The sequence below is a fragment of the Volvox carteri genome, assembly GCF_000143455.1.
Source record: "Volvox carteri f. nagariensis unplaced genomic scaffold VOLCAscaffold_42, whole genome shotgun sequence".
NCBI lineage: Eukaryota > Viridiplantae > Chlorophyta > Chlorophyceae > Chlamydomonadales > Volvocaceae > Volvox > Volvox carteri.
Window position 1 is genome coordinate 815754 of NW_003307585.1, and position 23666 is coordinate 839419.

Genomic DNA, 23666 nt, shown 5'->3' on the forward strand with positions numbered 1-23666 from the left:
AGGCATGAAAATGAACTCCATGCCTGATGTGGTTGGTAAGGTACTGGCAAATAGTCCAGTGCAATTGGGAAGCGTAAGCTGACTTTGCTTACGTGCCGAAAAACGGTCGTATGCCAAGAGAGTCGGGATTTTCAATATCAACTTAGACTTACGAAGTTAATGATTTGGTCCGCTTAAATAGTCATGCTAGCGCTCAATAGCCGTACACGGGTCCTAGCTCCGCTAACACTGTGGGCCTATTCAAAAAGGACCCGGGCATGCCATATTAACTTTACTAAACACAAATCCTCAGTTAGCACGCTCATACAAAGAAGATGATGCTCAGACGTGAGCCCGCAGACCTCCTCATTGTACACCGTTATAAACGGCAAACAACCTTGTTTTCATCGTTGACATACAAGAAAGGGTGGTTATGAGGCACGAGTTCCCAACGTTTTGGCAGGTTATCCCGTGCTGCAAAAGCAGTTAAACGGGTCCAAGAGTCAGAGATGACATCGTAAGCTATGCTTCGACTTCTCGAAGCGAAGTATGAGTGTAGAGATAGGCAAGTTATTGCGAAGGAACTGCCGTGGTGCGTGGAAGTAGGGCGCATGCATGCATGCATATGCCGGACCGCAGTACGGCAGGGGACGCCGAGCTCCTTACTTGGATCCCACAGGCGCATTGGTTCTTTAACTGCCGTTGTTTTGACTATTACCAAGAGGTGTGTCCCGCTGCTGGGACAGTGTCCTCTAGTTATGTGTTGCACCGTCTTTTCTTAGCATTACTAGAATCGAATGTCGGCTATGGAAATTGGCGCTGCGGGCGCAGAAAGATTAGTGCTCACTCCCGAAATGCGGGCCCTCTTCGAACAGCAGCTAGCTGAGGAGCGCGAGTTATTTCGCCAGCACTCACCGCTTACTTCAACCGGAGGCTGAAGGAGCACGAGGAGCTAACCCAGCTGATGTTAGCTCAGCCCGAAGCGATAATCTTTTACAATGTGCGGAGCCGCCGGCCCTTAGCCAGCCACCCGCAATTACGCGGATCCTGGGCCTTGGTGAATGTTGTGCGCGTCGCCACTGAGCGCATTAACGTAATTTGGACAGCAATGGCGGATGATGCGTCCGAAGAAGGTCAGGCGTTGCTGAAAGCTGTCACGTGGTTAACCAACCTCCGCTATTTAGCTTCCATTGCCGCTAGGAACGTCACCATACATTAGGAGTTCAAATCCGCTATGAAATGTTGTTATCTTGAGTTGTGAATTCTAATGCGTACCACTTCGGTGTCGTTTATTCGAGCGTCTTTCACACATACTGTTACACAACTACTGAATTCTCCGGCTGTCACACCCAGTTACAAATAATGTTGTACAGATCCTTTGTCGTATTCGCCACATTTCCGGGGCAAGGTTTACAACCTGCCAGGACGCTGGGCAACGGGGGATCGCATGTTCGAGGACGCCCAAATGGACGAACCACCACCAGTCACACTGGGCTCACGCGGCCAGCAGACAGCGTGGGTGTCAACGGCTGGGCTAACGCGACAGGCTCCTGCAGCAGGCATGCAACCTACCCTGGCTCTGTCCACCGGCCCCCTTCAGGCACTGGCGGTGTGATGCGCCACAGCAACTACCGGACACCGGGCTTAACTACCACAAGTCACGAAGCCGAGAGCGCTTTCCCCAAGGTTATATCCAGCTAGTACTATCGCGCTTGGACTGCTTGCGCGGGCAGATGTGGCCGGCAGTTTTTTTGGATATCGCGCGTCGCCTGTTTATGTGGCCGTTCGGGCCGGCAGTTTCGTGGACCTCGCGCATCAACTGCTTGTGAGGCCGTATGGGCCGGCAGTTTTCCTGGAATTGCGCATCGCCTGTTTATGTGGCCGTTTGGGCCAGGCAGTTTTGGGACTTCGCGCATCGCCTGTTTATGTGGCCGTTCGGGCCAGGCAGTTTTCGTGGAATTGCGCATCGCCTGTTTATGTGGCCGTTTGGGCCAGGCAGTTTTGGGACTTCGTGCATCGCCTGTTTATGTGGCCGTTTGGGCCAGGCAGTTTTCGTGGAATTGTGCATCGCCTGTTTATGTGGCCGTTCGGGCCAGGCAGTTTTCGTGGAATTGCGCATCGCCTGTTTATGTGGCCGTTCGGGCCAGGCAGTTTTCGTGGAATTGCGCATCGCCTGTTTATGTGGCCGTTCGGGCCAGGCAGTTTTCGTGGAATTGCGCATCGCCTGTTTATGTGGCCGTTCGGGCCAGGCAGTTTTCGTGGAATTGCGCATCGCCTGTTTATGTGGCCGTTTGGGCCAGGCAGTTTTCGTGGAATTGCGCATCGCCTGTTTATGTGGCCGTTTGGGCCAGGCAGTTTTCGTGGAATTGCACATCGCCTGTTTATGTGGCCGTTTGGGCCAGGCAGTTTTGGGACTTCGCGCATAGACGGCTCATGCTGCCGCATGGGCCGGGCAGTTTTTGGACCTCGCGCATAGACTGCTTAGGCGGTCGCATGGGCCGGGCAGTTTTCGGATCTCGCGCATCAATTGCTTAAGGTTACTAACGGTTCCGATATTCTTCTCCCCTGCTTGGAGCCGGTAAAGACCGACAGCCGACAGCTACAGGCTGGAGGGGCCAGTAACATCCCACACAAGCTGCTTACGAGGCCGGATGTGGCCAGCAATTTTGGACACTCGCTGTGCTTAGGCTGGATGTGGCCAGAAGTCTCTTGTGAGAAGAGCTCTAATACTGCCCGTCTTCACTGTGGTTATGGCCGGATGTGGCTCGCAGTTGTGATTACTTTGGCAGTCGACAGTGACGCACCCCACCCCCGCAAAGGGTACATACTCAAGTGACTGCGGTAGGGTAAAGAGGCTACAAGACCCATTAAATCGGTCTGTCGTGCCCCACTGTGTGGGCAGGCTTAAATCACTTTTGGTGCTAAAGCTGCGCGGGTATGCAGAAACCAAATTTCCTTCCTTGCCCCCACTTCACATCAGCTACCCAACCATCCAACATGAGTGCCCACTCCGGGCAAGCACAAGAAGACAGCGCACTGGTTCCATACTCCCGCTTCATCACATCAGTTTTCCCCGATACATCCCGACTTCGCCTTCGTGCTTCTCTAGATCTTAACACACTACATATACAAGATCTTCCTGGGTGCCCAGCAAACAGGACATGGCTACTAATTCATTGCCATTCAAGGGAACCTGTCCATGCGCGTTTGCAGACACGCGTTCGTCTGCTAAACGATCTTGTCCCGATATTCAATGAAGGAAGAGGCTTACTTAAGAAGGATTGGCCCCTTTTCCCGTCTCCTGACCGGCGGCCTGCAACAACCAGCGCGCCCGGCCGCACATCGGCGGGGGTTGTGCCAAAGTCATACAGCTTCGACCACTGTGGTCGTCACCAGACAGTGCATCTTCGTCGGGCGCGATCTTATGTACGCAGCAATGGCTCAACACCATCGCAATCGGCAACAAGACCAAGTCTACGGTTACTCTTTGGCTCAAAATATAGCGATCCCTCAGCAGCACTGGTTATACCAGCGCGTCAAACGCAAGTTTATCCTACGGATGCCGGACCGGCCTCGAGTCGGCCGACACAAGTGCCCCATAAGAGGCGTGACACGGCAAGCCAGTGCCCGCAACCAAGGTGTCCGCATTTCCCCGGAGAGAACACCGGTACCGACAGGCCCTGAACAAGTGCACCCCGGCGCGTGGATGACATGAGAGTTGTCCCGACATTGAAGGCAAGGAGGGCCGGGACGAGCTTGCCGCGCGCAGACAAACCTAAGCCCAACCAGCCATCACAGATGAGGGCCCGGTTGAAAGCCAAAACAGCATGTTGGAAGTTATTTATGCAGTCCCGCCTGGTCATGGCCTGGGTACTGTTCGGTTCCCGCTGTTGTGCGAAGCACCCTACAGCCTGACCAACCGTCGGCCTAACAGCAGACTGAATTTTGCGATCACCGAACTGGTCGCAACTGGGGCGGCACCACGAGTCGACTGCCAACTGCGCTGCGTATTGCCCCTCGGTTTTGTTCCTAAAGAAGGCCACTCCCAAATTCCGCCTAATTTCTGATGCACGTTATGTTATATTATCGAGCACCGTGTGGTGCCGAGCTACAGGTATAAGTCCCGTGGGATGCTTGTGTGAAGTGCCGCAACCACACGGCTATCTGCCCACCGTGTCTCAGAAGTCCGGCTATCACCACATTGATATGCACAAGGAAGCTCGGCAATTTTAGGCTTTGCACAGCAAGGGCGAATTTTCCCAGGTTGTGCAGTGCCCAGTAGGCTGGCACCAGCCTGTTGGGGTTTTTTCGCACACCGGGGTGCGGGCGCCCTACCAGCGGCGAGAGCGGGTTCTCACCGACTTGGTTAACGTGGGATCATCAACTAGTAACCAGGAATGCCCTTTCGAACCTGAGCAGTGGACGGAGTACTTGGGGGCGGGTTGACACCATCAACGGCTCCATTCGTACCGAAAGGATGAGACTCGCAGTGCAGAGGATGGTTGAACCTGCGCAGCGTTCAACAGCTGTACTCCCTACTGGGTGCATGAGATCGCGGACCTTTCGGGCATGTCGCTATCGCTGCCCCAATGTGGTCCACAGTTTTACCGGTCCAGGTCTGGTCCTGCCGCCAGCCATGAGCTGTCGGAGTCGCCAAATCTTGCACGTTTCTTTGCAGTCTAGGGTGGGTTAAACTCTTTTGGCAACCTTCCCACGCGCACCCATCTGCCATCCACACAGATGCTGTTCCGAGTTTTCGTATGGCGGCTGGGTTGGTTGGGTCCTTGAGGACGGTGCCCTTGCTGTGGGCTGATGGGTATCGGAACTGGAGGGTCCATCTCAGACTCCTGGAACTGTCGGCGATGTTTAATGTGTTACCGAGCCTCATTCGGCAGGGGTGCTTGGACGCCCAGCGGGTGCTGGTGACAATCAAAGCCAACCTGCTAAAGACTTGATGATCCAAAGGTGGACCCCTTGTGGCCATGCACATGACGCGTGCGCACCACTGCTCTGGTAATAGGGCTTGGATCTCAGTGGATTGTTTCCCTCTTGAGTGCCACCAGTTCGCGGACGTACCCTTCAAGGGGCATGGCACTTTCGTTTGGCTGCTAAACCCTGCTTTGTTTGCACAACTGGCCAGACCGTGGGGTCACGAGGATAATTTGCAGTTGCCTTAGTCACATCGACAGCAGTCACCTAATGCTCCCCCTTACAATTTCACCAGATACTGACATGCGACAGGGTGCGAATGTCGCTGGGTGGTGTTTCCGCCTTTGCAATCATCGGACAAGCCCTGATGCATCCAACCGCCACCAGGCACGGCTTTGGTTCACCATGTCTCTCGGGCCTCATGCAACCTGGTGGCCCAAATCCATAAAATCCATAATAATAGTCATCATATCATCGTAATAATTACAGTTAGTAGTCGTGATAGCTTAGTCTTGGCTGCAGCTTTTCCGCTCGTCCAAGCTAGTCTGTGTTACTCAAAGAGGGCATAGTCCCGTCCACTCGGGGTCACCCAAGGGGTATCCACCCGCCAAGATGGTACACGGTTGCATTCCCAGTGGACTTTGCCGACGGCGCCCACTTTGTGCCAGTGCCACCCCTGAAATGCAGACCCTGATACACATATCGTGCCCCACTTGTAGTGGTCCGTGTGTGCTGCAAGCGGCACCGATGGACACGATATGGGTTGTGCGGCATCGTCACCACCATCCCTTCCCTCCGCTGGGTCGTGGCCAACTCGGATGGCATGCCGAGCTTGGAGCAGCATACCACGCCGCTCAACACAACCATCCCACCCAACCATACAGACTGCTCCGGGGCCCCTGTGGAGGCTCTTTGTGGAGGCAGGGCTGTCTCCGCGCTTTGGAACACACTCACTGCACTCTGAAGGTGTGACCGCTGCCGTTAACAACCGTGCGGATTGCAGCTTGGTTCAGAAGCGGGGTGCTGGAAGAGTTTCGAGCGGAGGTTTCGAGCGCATAATGGTGAAGACAGCACCGCGGCTGGGGCATGGGTGATGACCCTCTTGACCTATACCGACCAGCGATCGTTGCACTTGTGGGTCCTTTCAAGACCTGTCATTACTATCGGCCACTAGTGCAACTTTCACAATGGGTTGGTGTTGGGAGGGGGTTTCGCAACGGGTTGTTTTGCTACTGAGTTGTGCTTGCGGTTGACGGCTCAGCTACTGTAACGCAACACGGCAGGACTGAGCAATAAGCGGTAAAGAGCTAACGTAGACAGTCCCATGTTGCAAAGCTGAGCAGCCAACAGTCGAGCTGTTCTGCTGGTCCGAGCTATCCTCCACGCAATATCATTACATCCAGGCAACTGCTGAAATGCAGTGTCTGGGAGAATCGGCTGCTGCCTGTTGGGGTCCGCCAACTGCCATTGTCGCGGCCTCCGGAATGCGCCAACACCGGGCCTCTTACCTTGCCTTGGGTTTGCCTTGCCTTGCCTTGCCTTTTGTGTCGCAAGGAAGTCGCATTTTACAATCGTACAAGGTTAGATGCAAGACAGCAATTTTAACCCACAAATGTATAACCTGAAGCGAAGAAGAAGAAAACACTTCTCCGCACTGCCCGGAGCCAGCCCTGTAAGGGAAATCTTGGAGCGGGACGGGACTGGGCTGCAAGAATGAGCAAGCTCTGCAAGGGAGCCACTGTGGCTGAACTGGGAGATGCGAAGGCCTTGCGTGGGAAACGGGACACGAAGCAAGGGGGTTGGCTAGTTAGAGAGACCCCGCTATTACGAGAGCACACGCCGCCATATGTTTATGCATGTGCTGGCAGTGGCCTTCCCTACTAGCAGCAAGTGGTTGTGCTGGCAGTGGCCTTCATGCAGCCCTTAACCGCCATGCCCCAACGTTTGCATCAAGTGCTTATGCGTTTCCGGTTAGGCTGTTGGGAGTTAGAGATTAACCGGTCCTAACTGCCATGAGCACACCGCGCGCACCTGCAGGCTTTGCGACTGTGGGGCGGTTACAAGATGAAATGCATGTTTTTGTGGAATGCCCGGCTTACACTAGTACACGGTTGGCTAAATACCAACGTGACCTCGCGTTTCAAGGGGCGACATGCGCACGATTGTGGCCGAGGCGCCACCCCTGGCACTAGCCAGGTTCCTCTCGGAAGTCTGGGAGACCCGGCACGTTGCACTTAGGTGCTTCGTGCTCAAGCGGACGATGGAGGACGATGATGGTCCACCACGTCACCGCACTAAAAACGGTTTACCGTCCATGGCACCCCCGGCTTTTATGGACACCCCCGCATTTGTGCAGAACTTGTAACTTGTTACCTAAACAAGCATCCCATAGTGGGTGAAAGCGGAGGCACAGACACAAGGCAGGTCTTGGACAGGCTCATTAGAAAGCGGAGTGATGCGAATAACCTTGCGGAGGGGCCCTTCGAGGCATGCCTAAAGGACGGAGCGGCGCAGCTTCAGATTTATCGTTCATGCGACAAATTGTGGGAGCTGCCAGACCAACACACCGCCTCCTGTTCGCCGAATTGTCGCAGTTACCCCTGCACTACAACATTTTCAAACAGATTGTGTGGTTTTGGAACCATGTCCGTTTACAGCGTGGGTCTGTGGCACACCAAGTTTTGCGACAGGAGGTCGCAGAGTCCATCTCCAACCCCGAAGGGCCCGGATGGGGGACGCTACTCCTCCGTTTTCTAAGTTTCCTGGGCCAACACGTATGGAAAGAGGCCCCGCAAGGGCTACACGAAGTAGACGAACGAGGGGAATGGCTAATGAACAGGCCATTGCCAGACGGTGTGGTATTGGAGTTCAAGGACCGATTTGCATACGCGTCTAGATGTCCAGCCAGACGGGTACCCGTCAGAGCAGGGCAAGCAACCAGGAATTCACATGGCGAAAAGTATAAGCATTGGATGGGTCTGACGGCCGAGCAAGCGGGCAGGAAGGAGGTGCTCCCGCATATCGCAATGTTTATCCCGAGTTCAGCGAATCGCAAGCTTATGCAGTTTAGGCTTTGCTGTTGGGCATTGGCGGCTAACAGAGCGCGTAACGGACGGCGTTATATACCTAGGGAGGAGCGAGTATGCCCTTGCTGCGGCACTGATAGCCATATCGAGGATGAGAAGCAGATTTTGCTGGACTGTCCGGTGTACGACAAAATCAGATGTCATATGGATTCCCCACGCTTCGAGCATATGAAGGACGAGCTATGAAGTGGCAACCTGAACGCCTGGCAAGGATGCTGGAACGTATATGGTCCCACCGCAACTCTATATCGTTCCCTTTGGCATTACTTGCTTTGTTTGAAGTGCGAGGTAGGATGGTGCTTTTGGGCGATCTGGCAGCCCTTGAGCCCTCGGCTCGTATTAGGGCGGTTTGCAGGTATGTAGGGGGAACGCACCCCCACGACCATGTAAAACACCCACACACAAGGCAGGTCCGCCGCCTGCGTTGCCGCACCTGCACATATTCCAGATACAAATGCTGATAGACGCCTCAAGCTGTTTTAGGTGGCCTTGGGGAGAACACCCATACACGTGATAGTCATTTTTAGGCGCGTCTCCGCGTGTGTGCCAAATTATTTTTCTTCGTCTGTGTTTGTGTGTGTGTGTGTGTGTGTGTGTGTTTTGGACCCGATGCCCGAGAATTTTAAAAACCAACTGTTAACTGGCCACCGATGTGTATGTGTGCCATTGTGCGCCTGCACGGAAGAATGTATGCATGTACGTATGTATGTATGTACGAATGTAAGCATCTCTTTTATGTGCGCTATAGGGAACGCAGCCTCCTTCGAGGTGATGCGCAGGGAAGTACGGCAGTACGGCACAGTTAGCCTAGAGTATTATCATTATTATATTTACCTTTATTATTGTTTGTTCCCTCTTCCTTTTTTCGTGCACATCGTATACACATATGGAATGTGAAGGTTATAGCGTACAGAAAACAATCCACAAAGCACGTATACTTGCAGACAGGTACGAACGCAGCAGTGCAATGATTCCGTTCCTGACTCTGCGCAACTGTACGGCAGTACGGCACATGTCGCAACGCGATGCGACGCCCTCGTTCCCTCTGCCGTCTTCCCAGCCGCTTCGCAGTAAGATGCACACAAATAATCCTACTGCCCACGCCTACAGCGCTGCTGCCCCCCCTCCCTCCCTTCCGCGGTACGCATGGGTCACCATCTTCGCCAAGGAAAACACACACACGCCGTACAGTCCCATCCGTGGCCCAGCGTATGTATCCCCCGCCCCAATCCACAGCAGCCCACCTCCCGGCTTTCCATGTACAGCAATCCCGTACGTATGTACGACACGTATGCAGGCGTAGCATTTTGCTCCCCCTTTTCCGCCCCGCCCCCAAAATGCGCACAACACAGCAAATATGCGAGTTTTCTTAAACGCGTCTCTTTTCCGCGCCCAGGAACCATTTCCTTAATCGTACAGTAAGGCATGACAGATAAGGCATGGGCGTGTGTCGTCTTCGATTTCTCAAGACCTGACAGAACTCAACCTCTGTCAGCCTGTCTCAACAACCTCCCCCCCCCACACACACACACTCCTCTCCCCACCCGCCCGTCCCCTGCTCCACTCCTCATCTCTCCCCCCCCACTCCACCAGCATCATTATTACTCCCCAAGGATCCCCACGTAACCTTGTCAGTACGACAGCAAGCCAGCCAAGTTAACCAGCCAATATCTTAAAACATACAAAAACGTTGTCCGAATGCAGGATTTCGGCGCCAAAACCCCTGCGGGCTGTCGGCAGCTTCCGAGCAGCTCCTCCTCATCAGCCCCTCCTACTACGGACTGGAAGCGAGGCGTGCACCACACACATAACGACATAACGTTATGGCCAGCCCAGGCCCCGGCAGACAATGTGACGACGCACGTAACACCCACACCCACACAGCATACGCACACACACGCACACACACACACACGTATATGTCTGCGCGCAGCTGTATGGATGTAAGCGTGGGCCTCCATCCTCAAAACTCCCCTCACCCCACTCCCAGGGCCAGGGAACGGTACGATACGGCACGGATGCAGCTCCCGAGGGGGCGCTGGGTGATACGGTCAACCCCCCCAACCCCCACAGGACACGCGACGTGTTTTGCAAAAGACGCATGTCCTCCTTCCCCCTGCCCTTTCCCCCGTCTCCCCGACGCCCCATGGGACTCTATCTAAAACGCGCCGTCGTTTGTAAGCTGTACGACACTATCATCAGTCTTATTTCCAATCGCCATTAAAACCCCGAGCCATCATGAGTTCGTAACAAACTTAAAAGGACATGAGGACATGGCACAGTCCGATCTAAAGGAATCGCGGTGAACTTGTACCGCAAGAAGAAAGTTAAGAGACATCTCGCCGGACGGCCCGCTACATACGTATCACGTATTAAAACCCTAGCCAGCTTTTAAACGCGTCGCGCCACGAATGCAAACCGACCCTTGGGTCAGTGCTACAATATACTGGCCGCTAAAACCCAAACTGCAGTTTTGGCCACAGCAAAATGGTTTTGGAGACCGGCAAGACCGTGCAAACCGTGCTTCAACTTAGGCTTCCAGACCCAGATCTCATCCAGCAGGTACGACAAAGTACGAATCCTAGTAGCGAAGGCATCTCTTGGGTCGACCAAACAATGATGGTGGTGAGGCCTTTACCTCCATATTTTCACAATTTTTTTAAAAAAGTGCACGAAGTGAAGAATCTCATGATATATCAATTGTCATATCTTAACCACCACGTCAGTCAGCAACGCACATACATCCTCTTAAAGACAATGATGTCCAGGCAGCCCACCCTGGATCCTAATTTGGCACCACGACGCCAAATTTGGCAACTTAGCTGCTGGCTGATGAGAGACCGTGTGCAACCGCACCAGCCACTGCAGTGCACCAGAGCTTGCGTGACGCCCTTCCTCATGCGCCTGTAGGTGACTGTGTGCCTCTACTGTATATGTATGCACACTCAGCCAAAAACAGGAACGCACGTCCGATGCGCAGGGTGCCAACCAACCACAAACAACGACCGACGGTTAAATAATACCGTTAGTTGGTCTGTGTCAACGGCTGCCCTTTTTTAAATCCGGAAACTAGGAAAAACAATGCTATACATGTTCCGTTCAGAGAGTGGGGAAGAACTCCTTGCAAGGAATCCTAAAAGCGTTAAAACATTTTTTAAAATATACCCCAAGGAAAGGTGAGTCCCCTTGAAGACACTTCTTTGTTCCACTACAAATTCCTCGCGCTCAGGTCGTCCATTAGCTGTCCCGCCTTTTCTTCCTCGCGCCGCGATCTAAAAGGCAAACCCGTATATTCCACACGCTACTTTTTAAAGCCGACTACAATCCAGCAAACAACAAAGACAAATATTTCAGTCATTCCGTTGAAGACTTTTTCAAACTGGTAAGAAAAAAGGTGTACGGGATAACAACTTCAATTCAAATGCGCGCTGCCGCCGCCGCCGCCGCCGATGTCGCCGCCGCTATTGCTGCGTACTGCGAAAAAGAGCATATGATGATACAACAAATCCCGCAAATCGCCAATGACTCGCAGCGCTTCAAACCCGCGCCAACCAGAAGATGTCGCAGCCAGAACGCCGGCGCGGTTTCGACGCATAGTATCACAGTACGGGATAGTACAGTACGGCAGTACGGCTCAGCACATGCTAGGAAACTAGAGCTATGCCCCAGAGGCACTTTCCCTGTCCGCCTGGCCCAGTTCGTTCCCACAAAAAGTACACCCCGCCCGTTCTATGTTTTTAAAAGTTCGGCGGGCAGATTGCATGCACCGTACAGCAGGAGAAAGCTCAAGGGTAAATCAATCCAACTTAAACCCCAAAAGCGGTGCATGCCGTCCCTGTGCGTCGGTATGTATTTGTGTAGATGTGTAGGTATGTGAAAATGTGTGCGGCAAGCCAACTGAAAACTTGATAATGTCAGAAGGGCACGCACACACAGACGACAAACATACATACAGACATACAGAGAGACATCTGCAAAACTACCAAAACCACTAAGGGCGGGATGATTGCGAGTGAAAGTCCGGAGAGCCTACACACCTTCAAAGTTTGGATGGTACACCGGCCACTAACCACCACGCTAACCACTACCAACAGCTACAACCACCAACCGCCACTTCTATAACCACCACCACTAGACCTTGAGTATCGGTATTTATATGTCTGTGGGTCTGTACGTATGTCCGGGAAGAGGAAATGGTTACAGGGGATGCTATCCCAAGCTTTTCCTGCCTTGAAAATGAAACCCTAAAAATCCTTTTCTAGCCCTAACGCTTCCGTACACGTCACCAACGGCCACCAACGCTGTCACCATCGACTTACGACTTATTACCAGTCGCCACGCTCACACGCGACATCGCTCCGAAACCTTCACAGCCCTTTTTGAAAAGCCGTGATAAGTCCTGATGGCGACAATACAATTCATTTCGAAGCGCAAAAGGGAAAGCGCAGAAGCACGAGGACGAGGAGCAGAAGCAGGAGGGCCAGGGAAGCGTGATAAGCACCCAGTGCCGTTAAAGTCCCAACCAAAACACGCAAATACACACTCCCCTAGACATCACCCTAAAAACCGGAAACCCGCACATTCCCCCCCTTTCCCCTCTCTCTCTTGCCAAACCCCCTGCTCCACAGGCTCAAAACCCCATTGCCCCCATGAATGACCGGCTCTCTCTTCGAGCCAGGTGCATGATGATAATGAGATGATGATGATGATGATGGGCCGCAATTACGAAGCAGCAGCAGCAGTAGCAGCGTTGCGGCAGCAACGCGAGGCCACAATTCCGCCTCCTTCCTTTGTCGTCGTACAACCGCCCGGGCGCTCCCCAAAGTCCTTCCTCAAGGATCCTAACGAGAGCCAGAACATGGCCGTACACAAACGTTCACATAAGTCCAAAAGAGGCCCCAAAACTATATCTAACCTATTTTCCAGTGCTGCGGCCGAGCCTTGGCAGGGCGCCAACGACGACTTCCCTTCTTCCTCCAACACCACCACCACCACAAAAACCACCGTTCCATTTCCATACAAAAACGTGATAATCTTTGGCTTTGCCTCGAGTGCCATGCATCTCATATATATGCACTTATTTAGGCAATTCAGCCAGCGCAACCAAGGCTGCCCTCCTTCTCCACCTCCTCCTACTCTTCCTCCCACTCCTCTTCTTCCTCCTGCTCCCAGTCTGCTGAGAGACAATTTCTCAAGGACTCGGTTCGTTCGCCTGCTCGTTCGTCTGTCCGTCTGTTCATACATCCATCTAGTCCACAAACCCACAAACCAAAATACGACCCAAATCCTTAAAAAGGCAACCCCCGCTAAAACAGCCTTCAAGGCACCTCTGATGCGGCCCTTGAACACACCATCTACCCGTCATGGAAGCTGCCGTACTGCGGCCTGCTGGACAGATCAAGCAGATCCATGGCCGGTGCGTGTACGGGTGCTGGCACGCAAGTTTGTAACCACCGCCGTACCAAGCGACAACAGGCACACAGCTACCTGGGCTGTTAATACCCACATATATTCCCCTTCCCCTTCTATCGCCAAACAGCCCTCTTCGGACACCCCCCAAACACAACCACCACAACCACCAGGGTTCGCAAACTCTGTCGCCTCGTCCAATCCAAGAACTAGTTCACTTTTCAAATCCACCTCCCAAAATAACTGGAAACAACTCTGTTGTAAAAGTCGTGTAAATCGGTGCAAGTGAACCCCAGAGGAGATTGGTTAGTAGTTGGTTGGTAGTTGGCGGTTGCCGTTAGGTGGCAATGTATTTTGGCTTGGTAGTGAAGATGGAGACGATGCAAGACTTCGGGTTGTCCACGTTCTTGAAGGAGTGGTACGCGAGCTCGTTAAGTCGCTCTAGAGCGGTGGCGTTGGGCATCTTCTTGAGCATGTTGATGATGCCCTGTTGGTTGGCGGTTAGCGGTTGGGGCGACAACAGGCAAATTCAGATGGAGGATTGTTCATACATACATCGAGGTGGTTTGCAACCCCGCAAGAAAGAAAGAAATTTTGGCAGTTGGGTTTGGGCGACTCTTGTGCTAATCTGCAAACGAGAACTGCTACGGTTTAGATAGCGGTTTTAGATCCTAAAATAATCTGTCCGGAAATATTGCACATAAGAGCGCACGTTCGTGCTGCCGTACTTTCTGTCGTACCTGGTCAAAATGGTGCCACTGCAGAAAGCCGTGCCGACTGATTAAGTCTCGGAGCTCGGCGTAGATTCGCGAGTGGAGGGTGGAGCGTGCATAGTCCTCAGGTGCAGTGACTTGACCTGTTTCAGCAGGATTTCATTAGTTTCAGCAGGATTTCATTTACTTTTTCTCTTTATATAATTTGTTTATGATGTTAAACGGGGGGAGTTCTTGTTTACGGGGAAATTCAAAACGGCGTACGAGGTCCTTTTTGGTTTTTTGGGAGGATTTTTGGATCTTTTTCCCACCTCCATTTCGATCGTCCTCGTCCTCTACAGAAGCTACATAGAGACATATAGTAAAATATAAAATAATAATATATTAATTACAAAATATAAATATATTATAATTATAACAAATATAAATATTTATTACATGCAGCAGGGGGCCCACAGACAGTCGGGAACCCGTTCCCCCCTCCGGGGCAAACTTATCGATAAAACCGAAACGCGCGCAGTCACATACGCGCATAAACCACTCTTTGCCACTACAACAGGGAGCTAAGTCCCCTCTTCCACCCTCTTTCACGCCGTCCAACCACCAACTCCCAACTGCCAACCGCTTACCGCTGGCCCGCTGCTTCAGCTCGTCCAACCGAGTGGAAACTGACACGTCCAAGTACCCGGGTCCGTTAGCGAGTCGACCAGCCTGGGGGGCGGTAACACAAAGACCAAAACGGGCGAGATTTAAAAATATTAACAATTCTTTTCATGTAATCCTTTTTATGTCACATAAATTATTTCTTCTTTGTACTTATTATTTTTAATTTAATCATCTCCCCCCATTCGATCCCCCTCGATATTATCCGAAGGTTTTCCTTTTTCGAGCGCAAATGCTTGATTCAAGCGGGATTGTAAGGGAGGCGATTTGGGCTACATAACCAGAAAATTCCTGTCCTCTTCCCCCCAACGGATGCATCCCGACCCACCTCCTTACCACGGTGTTACTCCCCTTCACCCCCAAATCCTCCCCCTTCAACCCCCCACACACTTACTTTGCCTTTGAGGACCTCCTCGATACGATCCAACATCGCCAAGCACTCGGCTGCACCGAACTTCTCAACCAGCAACGTCATCTTGGTGAGCACTTTCTCGTCAAAATCCTTGAGCTGCGCGCGAAATACGTATGTATGTATGTATGTATGTATGTATGTATGTATGTATGTATGTATGTGCGTGTCATGTGGTGGGATTGGCGGTCATGCTATAACATATTAACAGAAACATACAAAACAAGCTAACCAACCAACCAACACGGCTTTTATAACTCGATTGGAATGCCGCTGCATTGTGCAGGCGTCGCGCCCCGCCATGCTATATCCACATCTCCATGTGTACGACATCCCATTCCGTACTTACCAACACCACGTGGTTGTCCCTTGCGAGTGCGTAGATACGGACCTGTACGGCAGGCGGCAGGCAGCGAAACCGTCCCGGCATGTCGGCGGGGGCCTTAAGAACGCCGCCGCCGCCGCCGCCGCTGCTGCTGCCGCCGCCGCCGCCGGTCTTGCCGCGGCCGGCGCTTCCAATCGACGTTGCGGGCGACTTGGCGGCGACCTTCATGACCAGCCAAACAGCCACGGAAGAGATGGCCGGGGGGGGGAAATGAGGGGGGAATCGAGGACGGAAATCAAAAAACGCGGGAGAAACTTGTACGACGAGGGAAAAAAAGGTGACATGGGGCCTTCTTAAGCGTCAAGGCTGGTAGGCACGGCCTTGTAGTCGGGGCACGGCCTGGGAACGTGTTCAACAAGATAAGGAACCAGAACCGCGAACATGACTACACAGCACCAAAATGGCTTGTGTCACATCGAGGCGCTGCGTTCTTTCCCCTTCCTGTCCTTCCTTCCCTGCACTTCAGTCCTACATAAACATCGCAACCTCATACATACATACATACATACGTACGTACATATATACATATATGCATGCATACATACGTGTTCAAGGCCTTGTTTTATCCTTTGCTGTCATCATACCGCTGTTTCTGTATCACCCTCATGTTGTACATCTGCAGTCATTGAACATGACATGGCCCAGGTGTGCGATAACCCCAACTAACACCCCAACTAACAACCCAACCAACACCCCCAAACCCTTTTCATGCAAATGCCCCGAAACCAAACCGTGTCCTCGTACACGCACAAGGTCTGAAGCCTCCAACTGCACCTGCTGCAATTTAGCAGCCATGGAAAGCGAAGAGGCGCTGTCCCCGGCAGCGATAGTGGCGGAGCCGCCGCCGCCCTTTGCCGTACCGACGGCGGCGGCGGCGGCGGCAGCCGCGCCGGCCGTGGAGGCTGATGCAGTGGAAGAAGACGGTCCTGAGGCATCCGACGCAGGCGGCGACGGCCGCTGCGGGATGAAGGGCGACTGTACGGCTGCTATACCAGCGCCGCCGTTGCCGCTGCCGCGGCGCGGCGGCGGCGCCGCTGTCGGCTGGGCGGCGGTCAAAGGGCCCGTCGAAAAGCTGCCCAATCGACTGTCTTGCATGGAGGCAGCGCTGGCGTTGCCGCTGCGGCTAGGACGGGACGCTGCCGTACCAGGTGCCCCTGCCGCCAGCACCATCGTCGGAGAGCCGCCGGCGGCACGGCCAATTCCGCCGGGCCCAACGGCGTTGCCGCCAAAGCCGCCTGCCGTACTGCTAACGATGCCGCTAGGCTGAAGCGTCCCAACCGTCGTACTGGCAGTGCCACCCGAACTTCCAGCCCGCATCAAATCGACCATGCCGGCAGCGGCGGCAGCTGTCAGAGGCGCCAGCCCGTACGTGCCGTACTCCTGCGAGGTGGGCCCGCCGCCGCCGCCCATGGCTCCAAAGCCGCCTGCTTGGTGCAAATCCATGACACCCGCACCACTGTTCCCGTACAGCAATTGTACGTCGTACGGCATCTCGATTACATTCTGCATAGCATAACTGCCAGTCGGGTTACGATTGTCGTACGCTCCGCGCGGGCCGTCGGGGGCTGCCGCGAGGGTGCTCCTGACAGCCGAGGCGGGAACAAACCCGCTGTTGTCGTACTGTACGGCATTATATTGCCGTTGCTGTTGTTGAGCAGACAATTGCTGCTGCTGTTGTTGCTGCTGCTGTGCAAAGCTATTATTATACTGTTGGCGCTGAATATCACTTGTGACGTTATGGATATGTTGTTGTTGTTGCTGCTGCTGCTGCTGCTGCAAAAACTGTGCGTGTGCCTGTATCTGCTGCTGCTGCTGTAGCTGTAGCTGACACACGGCGGCGCCGCCGTGTCCATTCGCAGTGGACAACAGCCCAACCGTCTCCCCAACCGCTGCCAAACCAACACCGCCGCCGCCGCCGCCGCCACCACTCAAAAAATGCTCATGCTGCGGCGACGCCTGCTGTTGCTGTGCCCGTTGCTGCTGTTGTTGCTGCTGGCGCAAAAGCTGCTGCTGCTGCTGCTGCGAGCTACTGCCGATGCTACCGCCAGGGCTTGGTCCCGGAGCACCTCCAAATAATGGCGGCGGCGCCGCCGGCGCCGCCCCAGCCGCACCTCCCCCCCCGCCGATCCGTGCCAAGAGCGACATGTCGCCTGGCGTGCTTAGCCGACCCAGCGACTGCTGCTGCTGCTGCTGTTGAGGCGTACCGGCTTGTGGGAGATGAAGTTGCAGGCCGTGCGAGGGGCCGCGAAGCGGTTCCGTACCCGCGAGCGACAGCGGCGGCGTCGCTAGCCCAGGATCCAAAGACGAACCCGGGCGAATTGCCAGCGGCAGGGCAGGGTACGGCGACGGCGTGGAGGGGTTGGGTGATGGCGACGATGCCGCCGACGAAGCGCTGCGTATGGCCGCGGCGGCAGCGGAGCCGCCGACGCCGACGCCACCCAAGGAGAGAGTGCCGTACTGGCGGCTGACGGAGTTGGGCGACGGCGATGTGACTGGAGTGAAGGTACCGCCGCCAGGAGTGACCCTGCCGCCACCCCCGCTGCTGCCGCCACCGGCGCCGCTGCCAATGCTCCCAGCCAAACTGGAACCCAATAGGAAGCTGTCCACAGCAATCGCGAGGCCGTTAGCTGCGGCGGCGGCGGCGTCGCCGCCGCTGCTAAAGCCCAGCGGCGTCCCACTGTCCCCCAGGCCGAGAAACAACAGCGGATCTGCCGCCTGACCTAGGTCCGTGGCGGCGCCGCCTCCGCCGCCTCCGCCAGCAGCGTAGGCACCGTCGCGGCTCAGCGGGGACTGAAGAGTAGCCGTACGGCGCGAGTCGCCTCCGCCGGCGTTAGCAAAGGCAAAGCGCGACTCCTGAGGGTGAAGTGCAGCGGAAGCGCCGCTACCGCCGCCACTGCTTGCGCTTGCAGATGGGGGAGTGGATAGGCTTGGGGGCTGGGGCGTGGAGCCTGATGCTGATACTGTCGTACCTTGGAGCAGGGACGAGGCCGCGGCAGAGGCTGCGTCCTGCGGCGGCCCTTGATCTGGTCGCAGTGGCTGCCCGGTTCCTGGCGAGAGTCCGAGCGCGAGAATGTCATTTTCAAGATGAGTATGTTGTTTAACGCTGGTAGGAAGCGCGCCGGGACTTTGTGGCTGCGGCGCCTCGCCTCCTGTCCAGGGGTCTGGGGTTGCGAGAGCTGCAGGCCGCGACCCCAGCAGCTTACAAGCCTCAGGCAGAAGTCGTTTCGTGACGGCCTGTTTGAAGTTGTCAATCAACTGCAACACAATGTCGTTGATAAGCGGATCCAGGCGGTAAAATGAAGAAAAGTCGCCAGCGGGCGCGGTGCCCTCGAGAACCTGGTAGATTTCCGCCTGTTCGGGGATGAAGCACGGATTTCGAGGAAGGAAGTTGAAGTATCTGACATGATATCGTGGCTAAAAAGCTAGGAAGATGAATTTGGGGTCGTTACGTTTCCGGTTTCCGGGGTCGAGTCACTCGGAATGGCAACTCCGCACCTTTGCCAGCGTCGACAGGCGCTCCGCGGTGTCCTGCACCCGCTGTGACAGCGTTGGAGGTGGACGAGGTTTTGCTGGCTTCATCGGCAAATTGGCCTGTAGAGTTCGCAACGAGAAAAGGATCTCCGTTTTCATGCGAACCGTCCTACCCAAAGGCCACAACCACCAAGCAAAGCCGTAACTAAGCGTTAGGAGCACATATGCCTTGCGTATGTGCAACCTTCAGGTAGCACTTTCAACCGAGACGCAGTGACGGCTATACAGAAGCTGAGGGGCCGCACCTACCACTCAACCCCCTCGTGGCCGCTCCACCGCGGAGCCAGAAATGCAGATAAGCGTAAGTTCTGGGGGCAGTCGAATCCGACAGGAAGGCAATTGAGAAGTTCCGAAGTTCGGGTTAAGGTATGACAAGCTTCCGCACGGCTCTCTTATTAAGAAACAGACAAGAGCTTTCGTTTGGCTAATGCACGAAACTAAAAGTGCTCTGCTAAATAATCAGCAATTAAGTTAAGAGGTTTTCCGAGAAACATTTGCTGTGTCAGCTGCGCCGTACTGTTGAGCGGGAGACTCAGAATTGGTCCGAGCACTGAACCGGCACACAGCCAGACGCAACGCGTAAGCTCAGTTTACTTATTCTGATTCAACAGGGGAATTAAAGCTGATACGCAAGGGGCCTTGATATGAGCCCAAGGCTCAAGTACCAATAGAAACCATCATGGCGTCAGAGCTGGTGCGTTTTAACGAAGAAACAAAGGGATTTGAAGTATCTTCTCAAGCTGTAAACGTTCTGAGGTGCGTCCTGTCAAGCAAGTTTTCTCCAGAAGAGGTCAAACTTTGGTCCATACGACAAAGACGCAAAATTCTGCGATTAAAGACCAGTTAACGACCCTTCAACATTCCACAACCCAAAAACAGATCTCTGACTGGACCGATATGCGTCGTCGCGGTCTGCGGTCGGGCTCGGCAGGGAAAGAGCTTCCTGCTCAATCAGTTGCTGGCTCGTTTGCAAGGTCCCGTTACTGGCCCACAACCGACAGCTTCTCGCAGGTTTGCAGTTGGCAGCACGGTGAAGCCCTGCACGAAAGGTGCGCATGCGTAAGGCCGGCCAGCCGGCTGTTGCGCGCATAATGTATCCGTAGAATATATATAAAGAGTGGCAGAGAATCGATTGGTCGGGCACACAGCTTAAGTAAGCGCCGAGCAGGGTGCGTAAGGCATCGCATGTACGACCTTGCAACTTAAGATGATTGATGCAGCAAAGGGGAGGGGGCGGGAACACAGACAATTAGGCAAGGAGGAATGGGCTCAGATGCCACAGCTGGAGGCAAAACCTTTAAGGGGCATGCAGGGTTCGGGAAGTTCGGAAATTAAGACCGGGCTTCCCAGACAGCAAGGATTTGTAAGACAGGACCCAAATCAGTGAACCGCATGAGTTAACTAACCGCACGTTTGTGGACGCAAACACGGAACAAATGGGTTGTGGCCATGGCGTTCGTGGGGTCGTCCCTTTGTCCCTTACCTGGCCTCGCTCCATCTCATATGCTTTTCTCCTCACCTCGATGCATCTGTCCCCACCCCACCCCACCCCCGCTCTTCCCGCTGTTGCTGCTGCTGCTCCTGCGCCAACCTTACGTCTGCTGTGCTGCTGGCGGCGCTGCTGCTGCTACTACTGCGGCGGCGGCGGCTGGCATTTCGGCACCCACTGCGGCTGGTGCTGGCGGTGCTGCTGCTGCTGACCCAACATCCGACGCAGGCCTATGGCTCTGGTCCCGACCTATACCCAGGCGGCTACCCAACGGGCAGACTTGCCACGTGGTAAGATCTGAAACTTGGGTGATGGGTATTTTTTAACTTAGGGTTTGTAGGCGAGTAGACCCAGAACTCCCGAGCCCTCCCCCCTTTGCACACACAGTTAGGGCGTTGAGCTCTCAGCCGCGCAGCTCCCCATATCCGTACAGGGAGCACCCGTACAGGGAGCACCCGTATAGGGAGCACCCCCGTATAGGGAAAAAGGTGACAGATTTATGGAGGGGGAAAGGGGTCAACGGCAGTGGGCGGGATGGAGGGAATGAGAAATAGCGCCGTGCCTACGGGGGAATGTGGGTTTGGGGGGAGATGGGGGGGTTGCGCTGGGGCGCGGGGAACAGAATCTGGAAAAGGACACTTTCTTTTTGCCCATCTGGGCATGGACCAGGTAGATGAGAGGCTGTGGTGGGACGAGGGACGGCACACTGTGTGTGTGTGTGTGTGTGCACGCGCGCACGCACGCACGCGTGTGTGTGTATGTAAGCGAATCAGGGAGAGCTGCCGGATAAGCTCGCCTGCCGCTCGCCTCCCCCCCATCACACACAGAAAATGGCTCGGGGTAGGCAATCGGGGTCATTGGCGATGTGGGTCAGAGGGAGCTGGCAAGGCCTGGCGTCTAGGCGCCTCTTCTTAGCGTGGATTGCTGGCGTGGTGGGCTGCCCGCGGGGCGGGGCGGGGCCTTGAGGCGGTTTGGTCAGACGTGGCAGCTAGCTATCTAGCTAGCTAGTTAGCTATCTAGCTTCATGGTGCGAGATGCCCTGCAGGTTAAAAACCCTGCAGGCATAGAGCTCTCCTGCGTCTGTATGTATAGAGCCCTCGTAAACACACCAGACACCCCCAAGGCGGTGCGGTGCGTATTCGGCATTTTTGAATTTTTGTCAAGAATGTGTTTTGTGGCGCAAGGCGAGGGGCGAGCTTAGTATTAGGGGTCTTATATTTAGCTTAATATAAGCTTAATATTAGTTTAATATTGGTTTAATAAGAGGGGCGGTCGTCGACGGGAGGGTTACAGCGTGGATTGTTTGGGCAGTTAGTCATTCAATGAATATGAGGCGGCGGTGTGAGCTGCATCCAAATGGTCGGGTGACCCCGCCAGCAGTACAGTAGTTGTGTCGTGTCGCTGACATGTTGACTGGTGGTTCATATGCAGTGTTTTTTTCGAAATACCAGTCTTGTGTTAGCGCCGTACACCTTTTCAATGCCGTACACCTTTCTGTTTTCGTCGTAGTGTCCTTATCTAATGGGTGCCCTGCTTTGCCGTGCGAATCTTAAGAAATATTATATTTTTCGCAGTCATTTCTCAGCACTTTATTCACTCTCATCACTCCACTCCACGAACTTTGTGCTGCGCGTGTTTTCAACTTCACTACCGTCTCTCCTCCCGCATCCATCACCTTTTTTTCCTAGGGTTTCCTTCCATTTCCATTCTCTGCAGCGCTCTCCCTTCAGTCCCCCTCACTCGCCGCTGCGCTCCTCCCCTCCCCCCTTTCCCCTCAGCTTCTGTTGGACGCGGAGGGTATTGACTCGTACGACCAAACCGCCGACTACTCGAACCATGTGAGCAGACACCAAGACGGGCCTTACGAAGGGATGCGGGGGGGGAACCATCCCCAGTGGCTCCAGGGGGGTTGGGGGGTGGTACGGGGTTGTGTGCGTGTACATGTTGGAGGGGATGTGGGGGGGATTGCGCAAAACTGCCGAAAGTGTCACCACCCAGAGATATTGGTGGTGATTGGGTTTCATCATGCAAGGAGTGAAGTGACGTACATGGCACGTCATGAGTCTTGGGGCGGTATCGCAGATTGGGGGTTTGTGTGTATAGGAAGGTGGCGTAGGTTTTGATGATGGTGATAACAATATAATATATAATAATAAATAAATAATAATAATAATAATTCCACCGTTATTGTTACGTTTAAAGACGGGCAGCAGGGGAGATGCCAGGGAGAGCTGGCTGGCTGTCTCGCCCCGTGCCTGTCCTCTGACCTTAAGGGTTTGGGTTCTTTGCACCCGCGCCGACGCAGCATATCTCCACACACACATACATACACACATACACTCGCACTACAGCTCCCGCATCCCCGCCTTCCAAAACTCCATTCCCTCAAACCCCACGACTCCATGTCGTCTACATACCGAAATCACCCCCGCACGCGCCGCCCCACAGCGCCGTTTCCATCTATCCTGCCCAGGTAGGGCCTCCCCCCGCCCCTTCCGAGGCCGTCGGCTGATACTCCCTGACGCAACTCCTTGCTCCTAAGTCTCTTTTCCGCGCCTCCGAAACCACCAAACCCCACCCCCATGACCCTCTCCATGTTGTAACAGATTTTCAGTTTGGCTTTGCTGCTGTCCTCCGTACTGGTGTACAATCAAATGGGTTCCATTGATGAATCGTCGGTGCGTGTCGAAACCCGATCAGTGTGGGCGCGTCGGTGTGTTTTGGGGTGGGGGGATGGGGGGGAAGGGGAGAGGGGAGGCAGTGGGGAGAAGGGGGGGAGTGGGGGGAAATTGGGGCGGCGGCCCTCAAGAAAGCCCGTTTCCCAATGGGTGCAGTGCAGGGCGGCCAGGGGGTAGCAAAGGGAAGCAGAGAGGACGGTGGGAAGGGCGGGAGGGGATAAAGAGGGGGGGGTAAGAGGGAGGGCGGGTGGAGGGGAGGGAGGCGAATCCTGCGCTTTTAGCACATTTTTCAGGTATAAGACGCTTGGCGCCGTATGAAAAAATACATTTTTTGGAAGAGTCCTTGTTTTCCGCGTCCTCCTATCCTTCCTCTCCATCCCCCACCCGCCCACCCA

General features: G+C 54.4%; 3 protein-coding genes across 3 annotated transcripts; 2 read left to right on the forward strand and 1 right to left on the reverse strand.

The window, feature by feature from the left end:
- Window positions 1-488: 488 nt before the first annotated feature.
- Window positions 489-6002, forward strand: VOLCADRAFT_95236 (uncharacterized protein; the record flags this gene model as incomplete). Its single annotated transcript, XM_002954326.1, has 6 exons — window positions 489-496; window positions 913-1112; window positions 1353-1494; window positions 1580-1804; window positions 4720-4783; window positions 5793-6002. The coding sequence occupies 6 exons, from the start codon at window positions 489-491 to the stop codon at window positions 6000-6002; spliced, it is 849 nt and encodes a 282-aa protein (XP_002954372.1).
- A 7738-nt stretch (window positions 6003-13740) lies between these two features.
- Window positions 13741-19152, reverse strand: VOLCADRAFT_95237 (uncharacterized protein; the record flags this gene model as incomplete). The annotated part of the gene is made up of 8 exons (XM_002954400.1): window positions 13741-13890; window positions 14144-14259; window positions 14746-14827; window positions 15174-15287; window positions 15538-15579; window positions 16348-17117; window positions 17778-18924; window positions 19069-19152. The coding sequence occupies 8 exons, from the start codon at window positions 19150-19152 to the stop codon at window positions 13741-13743; spliced, it is 2505 nt and encodes an 834-aa protein (XP_002954446.1).
- A 631-nt stretch (window positions 19153-19783) lies between these two features.
- VOLCADRAFT_118726 (uncharacterized protein) lies at window positions 19784-20883 on the forward strand (the record flags this gene model as incomplete). Its single annotated transcript, XM_002954327.1, has 3 exons — window positions 19784-19860; window positions 19984-20153; window positions 20822-20883. Coding segments are annotated over 3 exons (309 nt in total), but the record flags the coding sequence as incomplete, so codon positions are not given.
- Window positions 20884-23666: the final 2783 nt, after the last annotated feature.